Below are 17183 nucleotides of genomic sequence, written 5' to 3' on the forward strand. Positions count from 1 at the left end.
ATTGTTGTATGTGATATATGACACCTATTACAATGTTGTATGTGATATATGACATCTACTACATTGTTGTATGTGATATATGACATATTACATTGTTGTATGTGATATATGACATCTATTACATTGTTGTATGTGATATATGACATCTATTACATTGTTGTATGTGATATATGACATCCATTACATTGTTGTATGTGATATATGACATCTATTAGATTGTTGTATGTGATATATGACATCTATTACATTGTTGTATGTGATATATGACATCTATTACATTGTTGTATGTGATACATGACATCTATTACATTGTTGTATGTGATATATCACATCTATTACGTTGTTGTATGTGATATGACATCTATTACATTGTTGTATGTGATATATGACATCTATTACATTGTTGTATGTGATACATGACATCTATTACATTGTTGTATGTGATATATCACATCTATTACGTTGTTGTATGTGATATGACATCTATTACATTGTTGTATGATATATGACATCCATTACGTTGTTGTATGTGATATATGACATCTATTACATTGTTGTATGTGATATATGACATCTATTACGTTGTTGTATGTGATATATGACATCTATTACATTGTTGTATGTGATATATGACATCTATTACATTGTTGTATGTGATATATGACATCTATTACATTGTTGTATGTGATATATGACATCTATTACATTGTTGTATGTGATATATGACATCTATTACATTGTTGTATGTGATATATGACATCAATTACATTGTTGTATGTGATATATGACATCTATTACATTGTTGTATGTGATATATGACATCTATTACATTGTTGTATGTGATATATGACATCTATTACATTGTTGTATGTGATATATGACATCTATTACGTTGTTGTATGTGATATATGACATCTATTACGTTGTTGTATGTCATATATGACATCTATTACAGTGTTGTATGTGATGTATGACATCTATTACGTTGTTGTATGTGATATATGACATCTATTACGTTGTTGTATGTGATATATGACATCTATTACGTTGTTGTATGTGATATATGACACCTATTACGTTGTTGTATGTGATAAATGACATTTATTACGTTGTTGTATGTGATATGACATCTATTACAGTGTTATATGGTAATGGTAAATGGTAAATGGGTCGTACTTGTATAGCGCTTTTCTACCTTTTTAAGGAACTCAAAGCGCTTTGACACTATTTTCCACATTCACCCATTCACACACACACATTCAAACATTCACACACTGATGGCGTGAGCTGCCATGCACGGCGCTAACCAGTCCCATCAGGAGCAAGGGTGAAGTGTCTTGCTCAAGGACACAACGGAGGTATGTGATATATGACATCTATTACATTGTTGTATGTGATATATGACATGTATTACGTTGTTGTATGTGATATATGACATCTATTACATTGTTGTCTGTGATATATGACATCTATTACATTGTTGTATGTGATATATGACATGTATTACGTTGTTGTATGTGATATATGACATCTATTACATTGTTGTATGTCATATATGACATCTATTACATTGTTGTATGTGATATATGACATCTATTACGTTGTTGTATGTGATATATGACATCTACTACATTGTTGTATGTGATATATGACATATATTACATTGTTGTATGTGATATATGACATCTATTACATTGTTGTATGTGATGTATGACATCTATTACATTGTTGTATGTGATGTATGACATCTACTACATTGTTGTATGTGATATATGACATCTATTACATTGTTGTATGTGATATATGACATCTATTACATTGTTGTATGTGATATATGACATCGATTACGTTGTTATATGTGATATATCACATCTATTACGTTGTTGTATGGGATATATGACATCTATTACAGTGTTGTATGTGATGTATGACATCTATTACGTTGTTGTATGTGATATATGACATCTATTACATTGTTGTATGTGATATGACATCTATTACAGTGTTGTATGTGATATATGACATCTATTACGTGGTTGTATGTGATATATGACATGTATTACGTTGTTGTATGTGATATATGACATCGATTACGTTGTTATATGTGATATATCACATCTATTACGTTGTTGTATGTGATATGACATCTATTACATTGTTGTATGTGATATATGACATCTATTACATTGTTGTATGTGATATATGACATCGATTACGTTGTTATATGTGATATATCACATCTATTACGTTGTTGTATGTGATATATGACATCTATTACAGTGTTGTATGTGATATATGACATCTATTACATTGTTGTATGTGATATATGACATCTATTACATTGTTGTATGTGATATATGACATATTACATTGTTGTATGTGATATATGACATCTATTACATTGTTGTATGTGATATATGACATCTATTACATTGTTGTATGTGATATATGACATCCATTACATTGTTGTATGTGATATATGACATCTATTAGATTGTTGTATGTGATATATGACATCTATTAGATTGTTGTATGTGATATATGACATCTATTACATTGTTGTATGTGATACATGACATCTATTACATTGTTGTATGTGATATATCACATCTATTACGTTGTTGTATGTGATATGACATCTATTACATTGTTGTATGTGATGTATGACATCTACTACATTGTTGTATGTGATATATGACATCTATTACATTGTTGTATGTGATATATGACATCTATTACATTGTTGTATGTGATATATGACATCGATTACGTTGTTATATGTGATATATCACATCTATTACGTTGTTGTATGGGATATATGACATCTATTACAGTGTTGTATGTGATGTATGACATCTATTACGTTGTTGTATGTGATATATGACATCTATTACATTGTTGTATGTGATATGACATCTATTACAGTGTTGTATGTGATATATGACATCTATTACGTGGTTGTATGTGATATATGACATGTATTACGTTGTTGTATGTGATATATGACATCGATTACGTTGTTATATGTGATATATCACATCTATTACGTTGTTGTATGTGATATGACATCTATTACATTGTTGTATGTGATATATGACATCTATTACATTGTTGTATGTGATATATGACATCGATTACGTTGTTATATGTGATATATCACATCTATTACGTTGTTGTATGTGATATATGACATCTATTACAGTGTTGTATGTGATATATGACATCTATTACATTGTTGTATGTGATATATGACATCTATTACATTGTTGTATGTGATATATGACATATTACATTGTTGTATGTGATATATGACATCTATTACATTGTTGTATGTGATATATGACATCTATTACATTGTTGTATGTGATATATGACATCCATTACATTGTTGTATGTGATATATGACATCTATTAGATTGTTGTATGTGATATATGACATCTATTAGATTGTTGTATGTGATATATGACATCTATTACATTGTTGTATGTGATACATGACATCTATTACATTGTTGTATGTGATATATCACATCTATTACGTTGTTGTATGTGATATGACATCTATTACATTGTTGTATGTGATATATGACATCTATTACATTGTTGTATGTGATACATGACATCTATTACATTGTTGTATGTGATATATCACATCTATTACGTTGTTGTATGTGATATGACATCTATTACATTGTTGTATGATATATGACATCCATTACGTTGTTGTATGTGATATATGACATCTATTACATTCTTGTATGTGATATATGACATCTATTACGTTGTTGTATGTGATATATGACATCTATTACGTTGTTGTATGTGATATATGACATCTATTACATTGTTGTATGTGATATATGACATCTATTACGTTGTTGTATGTGATATATGACATCTATTACATTGTTGTATGTGATATATGACATCTATTACATTGTTGTATGTGATATATGACATCTATTACGTGGTTGTATGTGATATATGACATCTATTACATTGTTGTATGTGATATGACATGTATTACATTGTTGTATATGATATATGACATGTATTACATTGTTGTATGTGATATATGACATGTATTACATTGTTGTATGTGATATATGACATCTATTACATTGTTGTATGTGATATATGACATCTATTACGTTGTTGTATGTGATATATGACATCTATTACATTGTTGTATGTGATATATGACATCTATTACATTGTTGTATGTGATATATGACATCTATTACATTGTTGTATGTGATATATGACATCTATTACATTGTTGTATGTGATATATGACATCTATTACATTGTTGTATGTGATATATGACATCAATTACATTGTTGTATGTGATATATGACATCTATTACATTGTTGTATGTGATATATGACATCTATTACATTGTTGTATGTGATATATGACATCTATTACATTGTTGTATGTGATATATGACATCTATTACATTGTTGTATGTGATACATGACATCTATTACATTGTTGTATGTGATATATGACATCAATTACATTGTTGTATGTGATATATGACATCTATTACATTGTTGTATGTGATATATGACATCTATTACATTGTTGTATGTGATATATGACATCTATTACATTGTTGTATGTGATACATGACATCTATTACATTGTTGTATGTGATATATCACATCTATTACGTTGTTGTATGTGATATGACATCTATTACATTGTTGTATGTGATATATGACATCTATTACATTGTTGTATGTGATACATGACATCTATTACATTGTTGTATGTGATATATCACATCTATTACGTTGTTGTATGTGATATGACATCTATTACATTGTTGTATGATATATGACATCCATTACGTTGTTGTATGTGATATATGACATCTATTACATTGTTGTATGTGATATATGACATCTATTACGTTGTTGTATGTGATATATGACATCTATTACATTGTTGTATGTGATATATGACATCTATTACATTGTTGTATGTGCTATATGACATCTATTACATTGTTGTATGTGATATATGACATCTATTACATTGTTGTATGTGATATATGACATCTATTACATTGTTGTATGTGATATATGACATCAATTACATTGTTGTATGTGATATATGACATCTATTACATTGTTGTATGTGATATATGACATCTATTACATTGTTGTATGTGATATATGACATATATTACATTGTTGTATGTGATATATGACATCTATTACGTTGTTGTATGTGATATATGACATCTATTACGTTGTTGTATGTCATATATGACATCTATTACAGTGTTGTATGTGATGTATGACATCTATTACGTTGTTGTATGTGATATATGACATCTATTACGTTGTTGTATGTGATATATGACATCTATTACGTTGTTGTATGTGATATATGACACCTATTACGTTGTTGTATGTGATAAATGACATTTATTACGTTGTTGTATGTGATATGACATCTATTACAGTGTTATATGGTAATGGTAAATGGTAAATGGGTCGTACTTGTATAGCGCTTTTCTACCTTTTTAAGGAACTCAAAGCGCTTTGACACTATTTTCCACATTCACCCATTCACACACACACATTCAAACATTCACACACTGATGGCGTGAGCTGCCATGCACGGCGCTAACCAGTCCCATCAGGAGCAAGGGTGAAGTGTCTTGCTCAAGGACACAACGGAGGTATCTGATATATGACATCTATTACATTGTTGTATGTGATATATGACATGTATTACGTTGTTGTATGTGATATATGACATCTATTACATTGTTGTCTGTGATATATGACATCTATTACATTGTTGTATGTGATATATGACATGTATTACGTTGTTGTATGTGATATATGACATCTATTACATTGTTGTATGTCATATATGACATCTATTACATTGTTGTATGTGATATATGACATCTATTACGTTGTTGTATGTGATATATGACATCTACTACATTGTTGTATGTGATATATGACATATATTACATTGTTGTATGTGATATATGACATCTATTACATTGTTGTATGTGATGTATGACATCTATTACATTGTTGTATGTGATGTATGACATCTACTACATTGTTGTATGTGATATATGACATCTATTACATTGTTGTATGTGATATATGACATCTATTACATTGTTGTATGTGATATATGACATCGATTACGTTGTTATATGTGATATATCACATCTATTACGTTGTTGTATGGGATATATGACATCTATTACAGTGTTGTATGTGATGTATGACATCTATTACGTTGTTGTATGTGATATATGACATCTATTACATTGTTGTATGTGATATGACATCTATTACAGTGTTGTATGTGATATATGACATCTATTACGTGGTTGTATGTGATATATGACATGTATTACGTTGTTGTATGTGATATATGACATCGATTACGTTGTTATATGTGATATATCACATCTATTACGTTGTTGTATGTGATATGACATCTATTACATTGTTGTTTGTGATATATGACATCTACTACATTGTTGTATGTGGTATATGACATATATTACATTGTTGTATGTGATATATGACATCTATTACATTGTTGTATGTGATATATGACATCGATTACGTTGTTATATGTGATATATCACATCTATTACGTTGTTGTATGTGATATATGACATCTATTACAGTGTTGTATGTGATATATGACATCTATTACATTGTTGTATGTGATATATGACATCTATTACATTGTTGTATGTGATATATGACATATTACATTGTTGTATGTGATATATGACATCTATTACATTGTTGTATGTGATATATGACATCTATTACATTGTTGTATGTGATATATGACATCCATTACATTGTTGTATGTGATATATGACATCTATTAGATTGTTGTATGTGATATATGACATCTATTAGATTGTTGTATGTGATATATGACATCTATTACATTGTTGTATGTGATACATGACATCTATTACATTGTTGTATGTGATATATCACATCTATTACGTTGTTGTATGTGATATGACATCTATTACATTGTTGTATGTGATATATGACATCTATTACATTGTTGTATGTGATACATGACATCTATTACATTGTTGTATGTGATATATCACATCTATTACGTTGTTGTATGTGATATGACATCTATTACATTGTTGTATGATATATGACATCCATTACGTTGTTGTATGTGATATATGACATCTATTACATTCTTGTATGTGATATATGACATCTATTACGTTGTTGTATGTGATATATGACATCTATTACGTTGTTGTATGTGATATATGACATCTATTACATTGTTGTATGTGATATATGACATCTATTACGTTGTTGTATGTGATATATGACATCTATTACATTGTTGTATGTGATATATGACATCTATTACATTGTTGTATGTGATATATGACATCTATTACGTGGTTGTATGTGATATATGACATCTATTACATTGTTGTATGTGATATGACATGTATTACATTGTTGTATATGATATATGACATGTATTACATTGTTGTATGTGATATATGACATGTATTACATTGTTGTATGTGATATATGACATCTATTACATTGTTGTATGTGATATATGACATCTATTACGTTGTTGTATGTGATATATGACATCTATTACATTGTTGTATGTGATATATGACATCTATTACATTGTTGTATGTGATATATGACATCTATTACATTGTTGTATGTGATATATGACATCTATTACATTGTTGTATGTGATATATGACATCTATTACATTGTTGTATGTGATATATGACATCAATTACATTGTTGTATGTGATATATGACATCTATTACATTGTTGTATGTGATATATGACATCTATTACATTGTTGTATGTGATATATGACATCTATTACGTTGTTGTATGTGATATATGACATCTATTACGTTGTTGTATGTCATATATGACATCTATTACAGTGTTGTATGTGATGTATGACATCTATTACGTTGTTGTATGTGATATATGACATCTATTATGTTGTTGTATGTGATATATCACATCTATTACATTGTTGTATGTGATATATGACATCTATTACGTTGTTGTATGTGATATATGACATCTATTACGTTGTTGTATGTGATATATGACACCTATTACGTTGTTGTATGTGATAAATGACATCTATTATGTTGTTGTATGTGATATATCACATCTATTACATTGTTGTATGTGATATATGACATCTATTACGTTGTTGTATGTGATATATGACATCTATTACGTTGTTGTATGTGATATATGACACCTATTACGTTGTTGTATGTGATAAATGACATTTATTACGTTGTTGTATGTGATATGACATCTATTACAGTGTTGTATGGTAATGGTAAATGGTAAATGGGTCGTACTTGTATAGCGCTTTTCTACCTTTTTAAGGAACTCAAAGCGCTTTGACACTATTTTCCACATTCACCCATTCACACACACACATTCAAACATTCACACACTGATGGCGTGAGCTGCCATGCACGGCGCTAACCAGTCCCATCAGGAGCAAGGGTGAAGTGTCTTGCTCAAGGACACAACGGAGGTATGTGATATATGACATCTATTACATTGTTGTATGTGATGTATGACATCTATTACGTGGTTGTATGTGATATATGACATGTATTACGTTGTTGTATGTGATATATGACATCTATTACATTGTTGTCTGTGATATATGACATCTATTACATTGTTGTATGTGATATATGACATGTATTACGTTGTTGTATGTGATATATGACATCTATTACGTTGTTGTATGTGATATATGACATCTATTACGTTGTTGTATGTGATATATGACATCTATGACATTGTTGTATGTGATATATGACATCTATTACATTGTTGTATGTGATATGACATCTATTACGTTGTTGTATGTGATATATGACATCTACTACATTGTTGTATGTGATATATGACATATATTACATTGTTGTATGTGATATATGACATCTATTACATTGTTGTATGTGATGTATGACATCTATTACATTGTTGTATGTGATGTATGACATCTATTACATTGTTGTATGTGATATGACATCGATTACGTTGTTATATGTGATATATCACATCTATTACGTTGTTGTATGTGATATGTGACATCTATTACATTGTTGTATGTGATATATGACATCTACTACATTGTTGTATGTGATATATGACATCTATTACATTGTTGTATGTGATATATGACATCTATTACATTGTTGTATGTGATATATGACATCTACTACATTGTTGTATGTGATATATGACATCTACTACATTGTTGTATGTGATATATGACATCTATTACATTGTTGTATGTGATATATGACATCTATTACATTGTTGTATATGATATATGACATCGATTACGTTGTTATATGTGATATATCACATCTATTACGTTGTTGTATGTGATATATGACATCTATTACAGTGTTGTATGTGATGTATGACATCTATTACGTTGTTGTATGTGATATATGACATCTATTACATTGTTGTATGTGATATGACATCTATTACAGTGTTGTATGTGATATATGACATCTATTACGTGGTTGTATGTGATATATGACATGTATTACGTTGTTGTATGTGATATATGACATCGATTACGTTGTTATATGTGATATATCACATCTATTACGTTGTTGTATGTGATATATGACATCTATTACATTGTTGTTTGTGATATATGACATCTACTACATTGTTGTATGTGGTATATGACATATATTACATTGTTGTATGTGATATATGACATCTATTACATTGTTGTATGTGATATATGACATCGATTACGTTGTTATATGTGATATATCACATCTATTACGTTGTGTATGTGATATATGACATCTATTACAGTGTTGTATGTGATATATGACATCTATTACATTGTTGTATGTGATATATGACATCTATTACATTGTTGTATGTGATATATGACATCTATTACATTGTTGTATGTGATGTATAACATCTATTATGTTGTTGTATGTGATATATGACATCTATTACGTTGTTGTATGTGATATATGACATCTATTACATTGTTGTATGTGATATATGACATCTATTACATTGTTGTATGTGATGTATAACATCTATTATGTTGTTGTATGTGATATATGACATCTATTACGTTGTTGTATGTGATATATGACATCTATTACGTTGTTGTATGTGATATATGACATCTATTACATTGTTGTATGTGATATATGACACCTATTACATTGTTGTATGTGATATATGACATCTATTACATTGTTGTATGTGATATATGACATCTATTACATTGTTGTATGTGATATATGACATCTATTACATTGTTGTATGTGATATATGACATCTATTACGTTGTTGTATGTGATATATGACACCTATTACGTTGTTGTATGTGATAAATGACATTTATTACGTTGTTGTATGTGATATGACATCTATTACAGTGTTGTATGGTAATGGTAAATGGTAAATGGGTCGTACTTGTATAGCGCTTTTCTACCTTTTTAAGGAACTCAAAGCGCTTTGACACTATTTTCCACATTCACCCATTCACACACACACATTCAAACATTCACACACTGATGGCGTGAGCTGCCATGCACGGCGCTAACCAGTCCCATCAGGAGCAAGGGTGAAGTGTCTTGCTCAAGGACACAACGGAGGTATGTGATATATGACATCTATTACATTGTTGTATGTGATGTATGACATCTATTACGTGGTTGTATGTGATATATGACATGTATTACGTTGTTGTATGTGATATATGACATCTATTACATTGTTGTCTGTGATATATGACATCTATTACATTGTTGTATGTGATATATGACATGTATTACGTTGTTGTATGTGATATATGACATCTATTACGTTGTTGTATGTGATATATGACATCTATTACGTTGTTGTATGTGATATATGACATCTATGACATTGTTGTATGTGATATATGACATCTATTACATTGTTGTATGTGATATGACATCTATTACGTTGTTGTATGTGATATATGACATCTACTACATTGTTGTATGTGATATATGACATATATTACATTGTTGTATGTGATATATGACATCTATTACATTGTTGTATGTGATGTATGACATCTATTACATTGTTGTATGTGATGTATGACATCTATTACATTGTTGTATGTGATATGACATCGATTACGTTGTTATATGTGATATATCACATCTATTACGTTGTTGTATGTGATATGTGACATCTATTACATTGTTGTATGTGATATATGACATCTACTACATTGTTGTATGTGATATATGACATCTATTACATTGTTGTATGTGATATATGACATCTATTACATTGTTGTATGTGATATATGACATCTACTACATTGTTGTATGTGATATATGACATCTACTACATTGTTGTATGTGATATATGACATCTATTACATTGTTGTATGTGATATATGACATCTATTACATTGTTGTATATGATATATGACATCGATTACGTTGTTATATGTGATATATCACATCTATTACGTTGTTGTATGTGATATATGACATCTATTACAGTGTTGTATGTGATGTATGACATCTATTACGTTGTTGTATGTGATATATGACATCTATTACATTGTTGTATGTGATATGACATCTATTACAGTGTTGTATGTGATATATGACATCTATTACGTGGTTGTATGTGATATATGACATGTATTACGTTGTTGTATGTGATATATGACATCGATTACGTTGTTATATGTGATATATCACATCTATTACGTTGTTGTATGTGATATATGACATCTATTACATTGTTGTTTGTGATATATGACATCTACTACATTGTTGTATGTGGTATATGACATATATTACATTGTTGTATGTGATATATGACATCTATTACATTGTTGTATGTGATATATGACATCGATTACGTTGTTATATGTGATATATCACATCTATTACGTTGTGTATGTGATATATGACATCTATTACAGTGTTGTATGTGATATATGACATCTATTACATTGTTGTATGTGATATATGACATCTATTACATTGTTGTATGTGATATATGACATCTATTACATTGTTGTATGTGATGTATAACATCTATTATGTTGTTGTATGTGATATATGACATCTATTACGTTGTTGTATGTGATATATGACATCTATTACATTGTTGTATGTGATATATGACATCTATTACATTGTTGTATGTGATGTATAACATCTATTATGTTGTTGTATGTGATATATGACATCTATTACGTTGTTGTATGTGATATATGACATCTATTACGTTGTTGTATGTGATATATGACATCTATTACATTGTTGTATGTGATATATGACACCTATTACATTGTTGTATGTGATATATGACATCTATTACATTGTTGTATGTGATATATGACATCTATTACATTGTTGTATGTGATATATGACATCTATTACATTGTTGTATGTGATATATGACATCTATTACGTGGTTGTATCAAGGTAATATTGATATGGTGCTGGGATCCCTCGGTCTTTGTCAAATCCTGGTTGCGTGCTTAGCTGCGGTGTAGCTGCAGGCCACAGACTTACCTGCGCTGTAGCACACTCCTTTGTACTTGACGATGTTGTCGTGGTGAAGAGACTTGAGGATCTCGATCTCGCGCTCAAAGTCGCGCAGGTGCTCGGCGGAGCTGTGCTGCAGCTTCTTGACGGCCACCACCTCGCCCGTGCTGTCCTGCAGCGGGTCGTACCTGCACATCTCCACGCTGCCAAAGTTCCCCTGCCAGGACCGACGGGCGCGTTTCAAAGCAAGATGGCGGACGTGGAAGGTGAGGCCTGACTGACCTTTCCCAGCTGCTTGAGGAAGATGAGGTGTCGCTCCTCAAACTGCGCGGGCTCCTGGCACTCGGAGGCCCACGGGAAGCCCAGGCCCCGCGCCCGGGCGGGCACCATGTCGCTCTCCACCAGCAGCTCGTAGTCTGCAAGGGGATCAGCAGACGTGTGAAAGCGACGCCCCGGGTCACGTGACGTGCACAGGAAGTGTCCGTGCCTGGCGTGAACAGACTGTTGAGGTCTCGGATGACGGCTCGGAAGGACGGGCGCTGAGTGGGCTCGTAGTCCATGCAGCTGTGGATCAGGTTGGCCAGCTCCGTCCATTTGGGAGCTGGCAGCTGGTGGCGGTCCTCGTAGAACATCATCTTCTGTGCACACAACACAACCTCAACCAGGGCTGGACACTTTCACACTTCTATGTATACATTATCACACAACTATTATGCTTAAAGGCCGTTGCTATAGTTATTATCTATTGTGCTGAAGTTCTACTTTTCTATCTGTGCAAAGGGATTGCGAGTCGTCTCGTATCAGTGTTTGTGTCTGTCAGTGTCTGACTGCCAAGGACAAACATCGAGTACCGTGACGCAGACAAAGCAGAGACAGGGCGATATCACGAGTGTCAGCACATTTACATTTCTGAATAATCATATATTGTGTCTAAATGGGGCTGCTGAAATGACCTCCTTCCTTCAGAAGCAGCCTCAGTGATGTAACCCAAATAAATAGAGGAGCACGTGGGCCTGTACCTTAGAGCGTAGGTTGGAACTGTAACTAAGTATACAGCCCAATATTGAGCCAAATTGAACATGATTCCTTGCTTCTTGTCTGTTTAATAGATGTCATCAATGTTTGAACCTGACAGCATCAGGAAAATATTATATTAGAAAAAAAAGAATGCGTGTAAGTCTAATCAATAATCACTAAACTCAACACAAAAAGTTCTTTATGTTTCAGACTATAAGGCGCACCTAACATTCTTCCATTTTCTCATCGGTGGACAGTGCGCCTGATAACACGGAGCGCCTAATGCACATAATTCTGGTTGTGCTTACCAACCTTTAAGCAATTTGATTTGGGACCAGTGTGACCAGTAGATGGCAGTCACACATAAGAGATGCGTGCGGACTGCCTGTTCAAGAAATGACGCCAGCAAGCAACACTAAAACTTGACGACACACAACATTACTCAAAAATGGACTTAGGTAAAAACCAGCATTGTCACATTCACGTGTTGTTATCTTTCCTTAGTTTGTGTTTATTTCCTTTCAGCGCTATTATTTCAGTTCCACTTCCTGCATGTCTTCCCTGAGTGCTCGTATCCCTCACCTGTCCCTGATTGGCAGCCTGGCACACCTGGTTGCAGTTGCCAATCAGGCTGCTATTTATGCCTGCCTCGCCCTCCAGTCAGGGCTCGACGATTGACCCCTGTTTCCCCTGCATGTGCATCAATGTACACACACAACACATGTCATCTGTTGTGAACGACATCATGGATGTAACATCAGTGTACAAACAATCATACACACACAACACATGTCATCTGTTGTGTTGTTGTGAACAACATCATGGCTGTAACATCAATGTACAAACAATCATACACACACAACACATGCCATCTGTTGTGTTGTTGTGAACGACATCATGGATGTAACATCAATGTACAAACAATCATACACACACAACACATGTCATCTGTTGTGTTGTTGTGAACGACATCATGGATGTAACATCAATGTACAAACAATCATACACACACAACACATGTCATCTGTTGTGTTGTTGTGAACGACATCATGGATGTAACATCAATGTACAAACAATCATACACACACAACACATGCCATCTGTTGTGTTGTTGTGAACAACATCATGGCTGTAACATCAATGTACAAACAATCATACACACACACAACACATCTCATCTGTTGTGTTGTTGTGAACGACATCATGGATGTAACTTCAATGTACAAACAATCATACACACACAACACGTCATCTGTTGTGTTGTTGTGAACGACATCATGGATGTAACATCAATGTACAAACAATCACACACACACACACAACACATGTCATCTGTTGTGTTGTTGTGAACGACATCATGGATGTAACATCAATGTACAAACAATCAAACACACACAACACGTCATCTGTTGTGTTGTTGTGAATGACATCATGGATGTAACATCAATGTACAAACAATCATACACACACACAACACATGTCATCTGTTGTGTTGTTGTGAATGACATCATGGATGTAACATCAATGTACAAACAATCACACACACACACACAACACATGTCATCTGTTGTGAACGACATCATGGATGTAACATCAATGTACAAACAATCACACACACACAACACGTCATCTGTTGTGTTGTTGTGAACGACATCATGGATATAACATCAATGTACAAACTGTCATACACACACAACACATGTCATCTGTTGTGTTGTTGTGAAGGACATCATGGATGTAACATCAATGTACAAACAATCATACACACACAACACATGTCATCTGTTGTGTTGTTGTGAACGACATCATGGATGTAACATCAATGTACAAACACTCACACACACACACAACACATGTCATCTGTTGTGTTGTTGTGAACGACATCATGGATGTAACATCAATGTACAAACAATCATACACACACAACACATGCCATCTGTTGTGTTGTTGTGAACGACATCATGGATGTAACATCAATGTACAAACTGTCATACACACACAACACATGTCATCTGTTGTGTTGTTGTGAACGACATCATGGATATAACATCAATGTACAAACAATCATACACACACAACACATGTCATCTGTTGTGTTGTTGTGAACGACATCATGGATGTAACATCAATGTACAAACAATCATACACACACAACACATGTCATCTGTTGTGTTGTTGTGAACGACATCATGGATGTAACATCAATGTACAAACAATCATACACACACACAACACATGCCATCTGTTGTGTTGTTGTGAACGACATCATGGATGTAACATCGATGTACAAATAATCAAACACACACAACACGTCATCTGTTGTGTTGTTGTGAACGACATCATGGATGTAACATCAATGTACAAACAATCATACACACACAACACATGCCATCTGTTGTGTTGTTGTGAACGACATCATGGATGTAACATCGATGTACAAACAATCATACACACACAACACATGTCATCTGTTGTGTTGTTGTGAACGACATCATGGATGTAATATCAATGTTCAAACAATCAAACACACACAACACATGTCATCTGTTGTGTTGTTGTGAACGACATCATGGATGTAACATCAATGTACAAACAATCATACACACACAACACATGCCATCTGTTGTGTTGTTGTGAACGACATCATGGATGTAACATCGATGTACAAACAATCATACACACACAACACATGTCATCTGTTGTGAACGACATCATGGATGTAACATCAATGTACAAACAATCATACACACACAACACATGTCATCTGTTGTGTTGTTGTGAACGACATCATGGATGTAACATCGATGTACAAATAATCAAACACACACAACACGTCATCTGTTGTGTTGTTGTGAACGACATCATGGATGTAACATCAATGTACAAACAATCATACACACACAACACATGCCATCTGTTGTGTTGTTGTGAACGACATCATGGATGTAACATCGATGTACAAACAATCATACACACACAACACGTCATCTGTTGTGTTGTTGTGAACGACATCATGGATGTAATATCAATGTTCAAACAATCAAACACACACAACACGCCATCTGTTGTGTTGTTGTGAACGACATCATGGATGTAACATCAATGTACAAACAATCATACACACACAACACATGTCATCTGTTGTGTTGTTGTGAACGACATCATGGATGTAACATCAATGTACAAACAATCAAACACACACAACACGTCATCTGTTGTGTTGTTGTGAACGACATCATGGATGTAACATCAATGTACAAACAGTCATACACACACAACACATGTCATCTGTTGTGTTGTTGTGAACGACATCATGGATGTAACATCAATGTACAAACAATCATACACACACAACACATGCCATCTGTTGTGTTGTTGTGAACGACATCATGGATGTAACATCGATGTACAAACAATCATACACACACAACACATATCATCTGTTGTGTTGTTGTGAACGATATCATGGATGTAACATCGATGTACAAACAATCATACACACACAACACGTCATCTGTTGTGTTGTTGTGAACGACATCATGGATGTAACAT

General features: G+C 32.7%; 1 protein-coding gene across 1 annotated transcript in view; it reads right to left on the reverse strand.

The window, feature by feature from the left end:
- jak2a (Janus kinase 2a) overlaps positions 1 to 17183 on the reverse strand; it is a 103692-nt gene that overhangs the window by 11380 nt on the left and 75129 nt on the right. The window contains exons 17-19 of the mRNA XM_061932116.1: positions 13102 to 13252; positions 12897 to 13030; positions 12642 to 12831 (exon numbers count right to left, since the gene is read on the reverse strand). Of these exons, the coding sequence (XP_061788100.1) occupies positions 12642 to 12831; positions 12897 to 13030; positions 13102 to 13252 (475 nt within the window). The remainder of the gene's footprint in view (positions 1 to 12641; positions 12832 to 12896; positions 13031 to 13101; positions 13253 to 17183) is intronic.

Source organism: Nerophis lumbriciformis, linkage group LG39 (assembly GCF_033978685.3).
Source record: "Nerophis lumbriciformis linkage group LG39, RoL_Nlum_v2.1, whole genome shotgun sequence".
In the NCBI taxonomy this organism is placed as follows: domain Eukaryota; kingdom Metazoa; phylum Chordata; class Actinopteri; order Syngnathiformes; family Syngnathidae; genus Nerophis; species Nerophis lumbriciformis.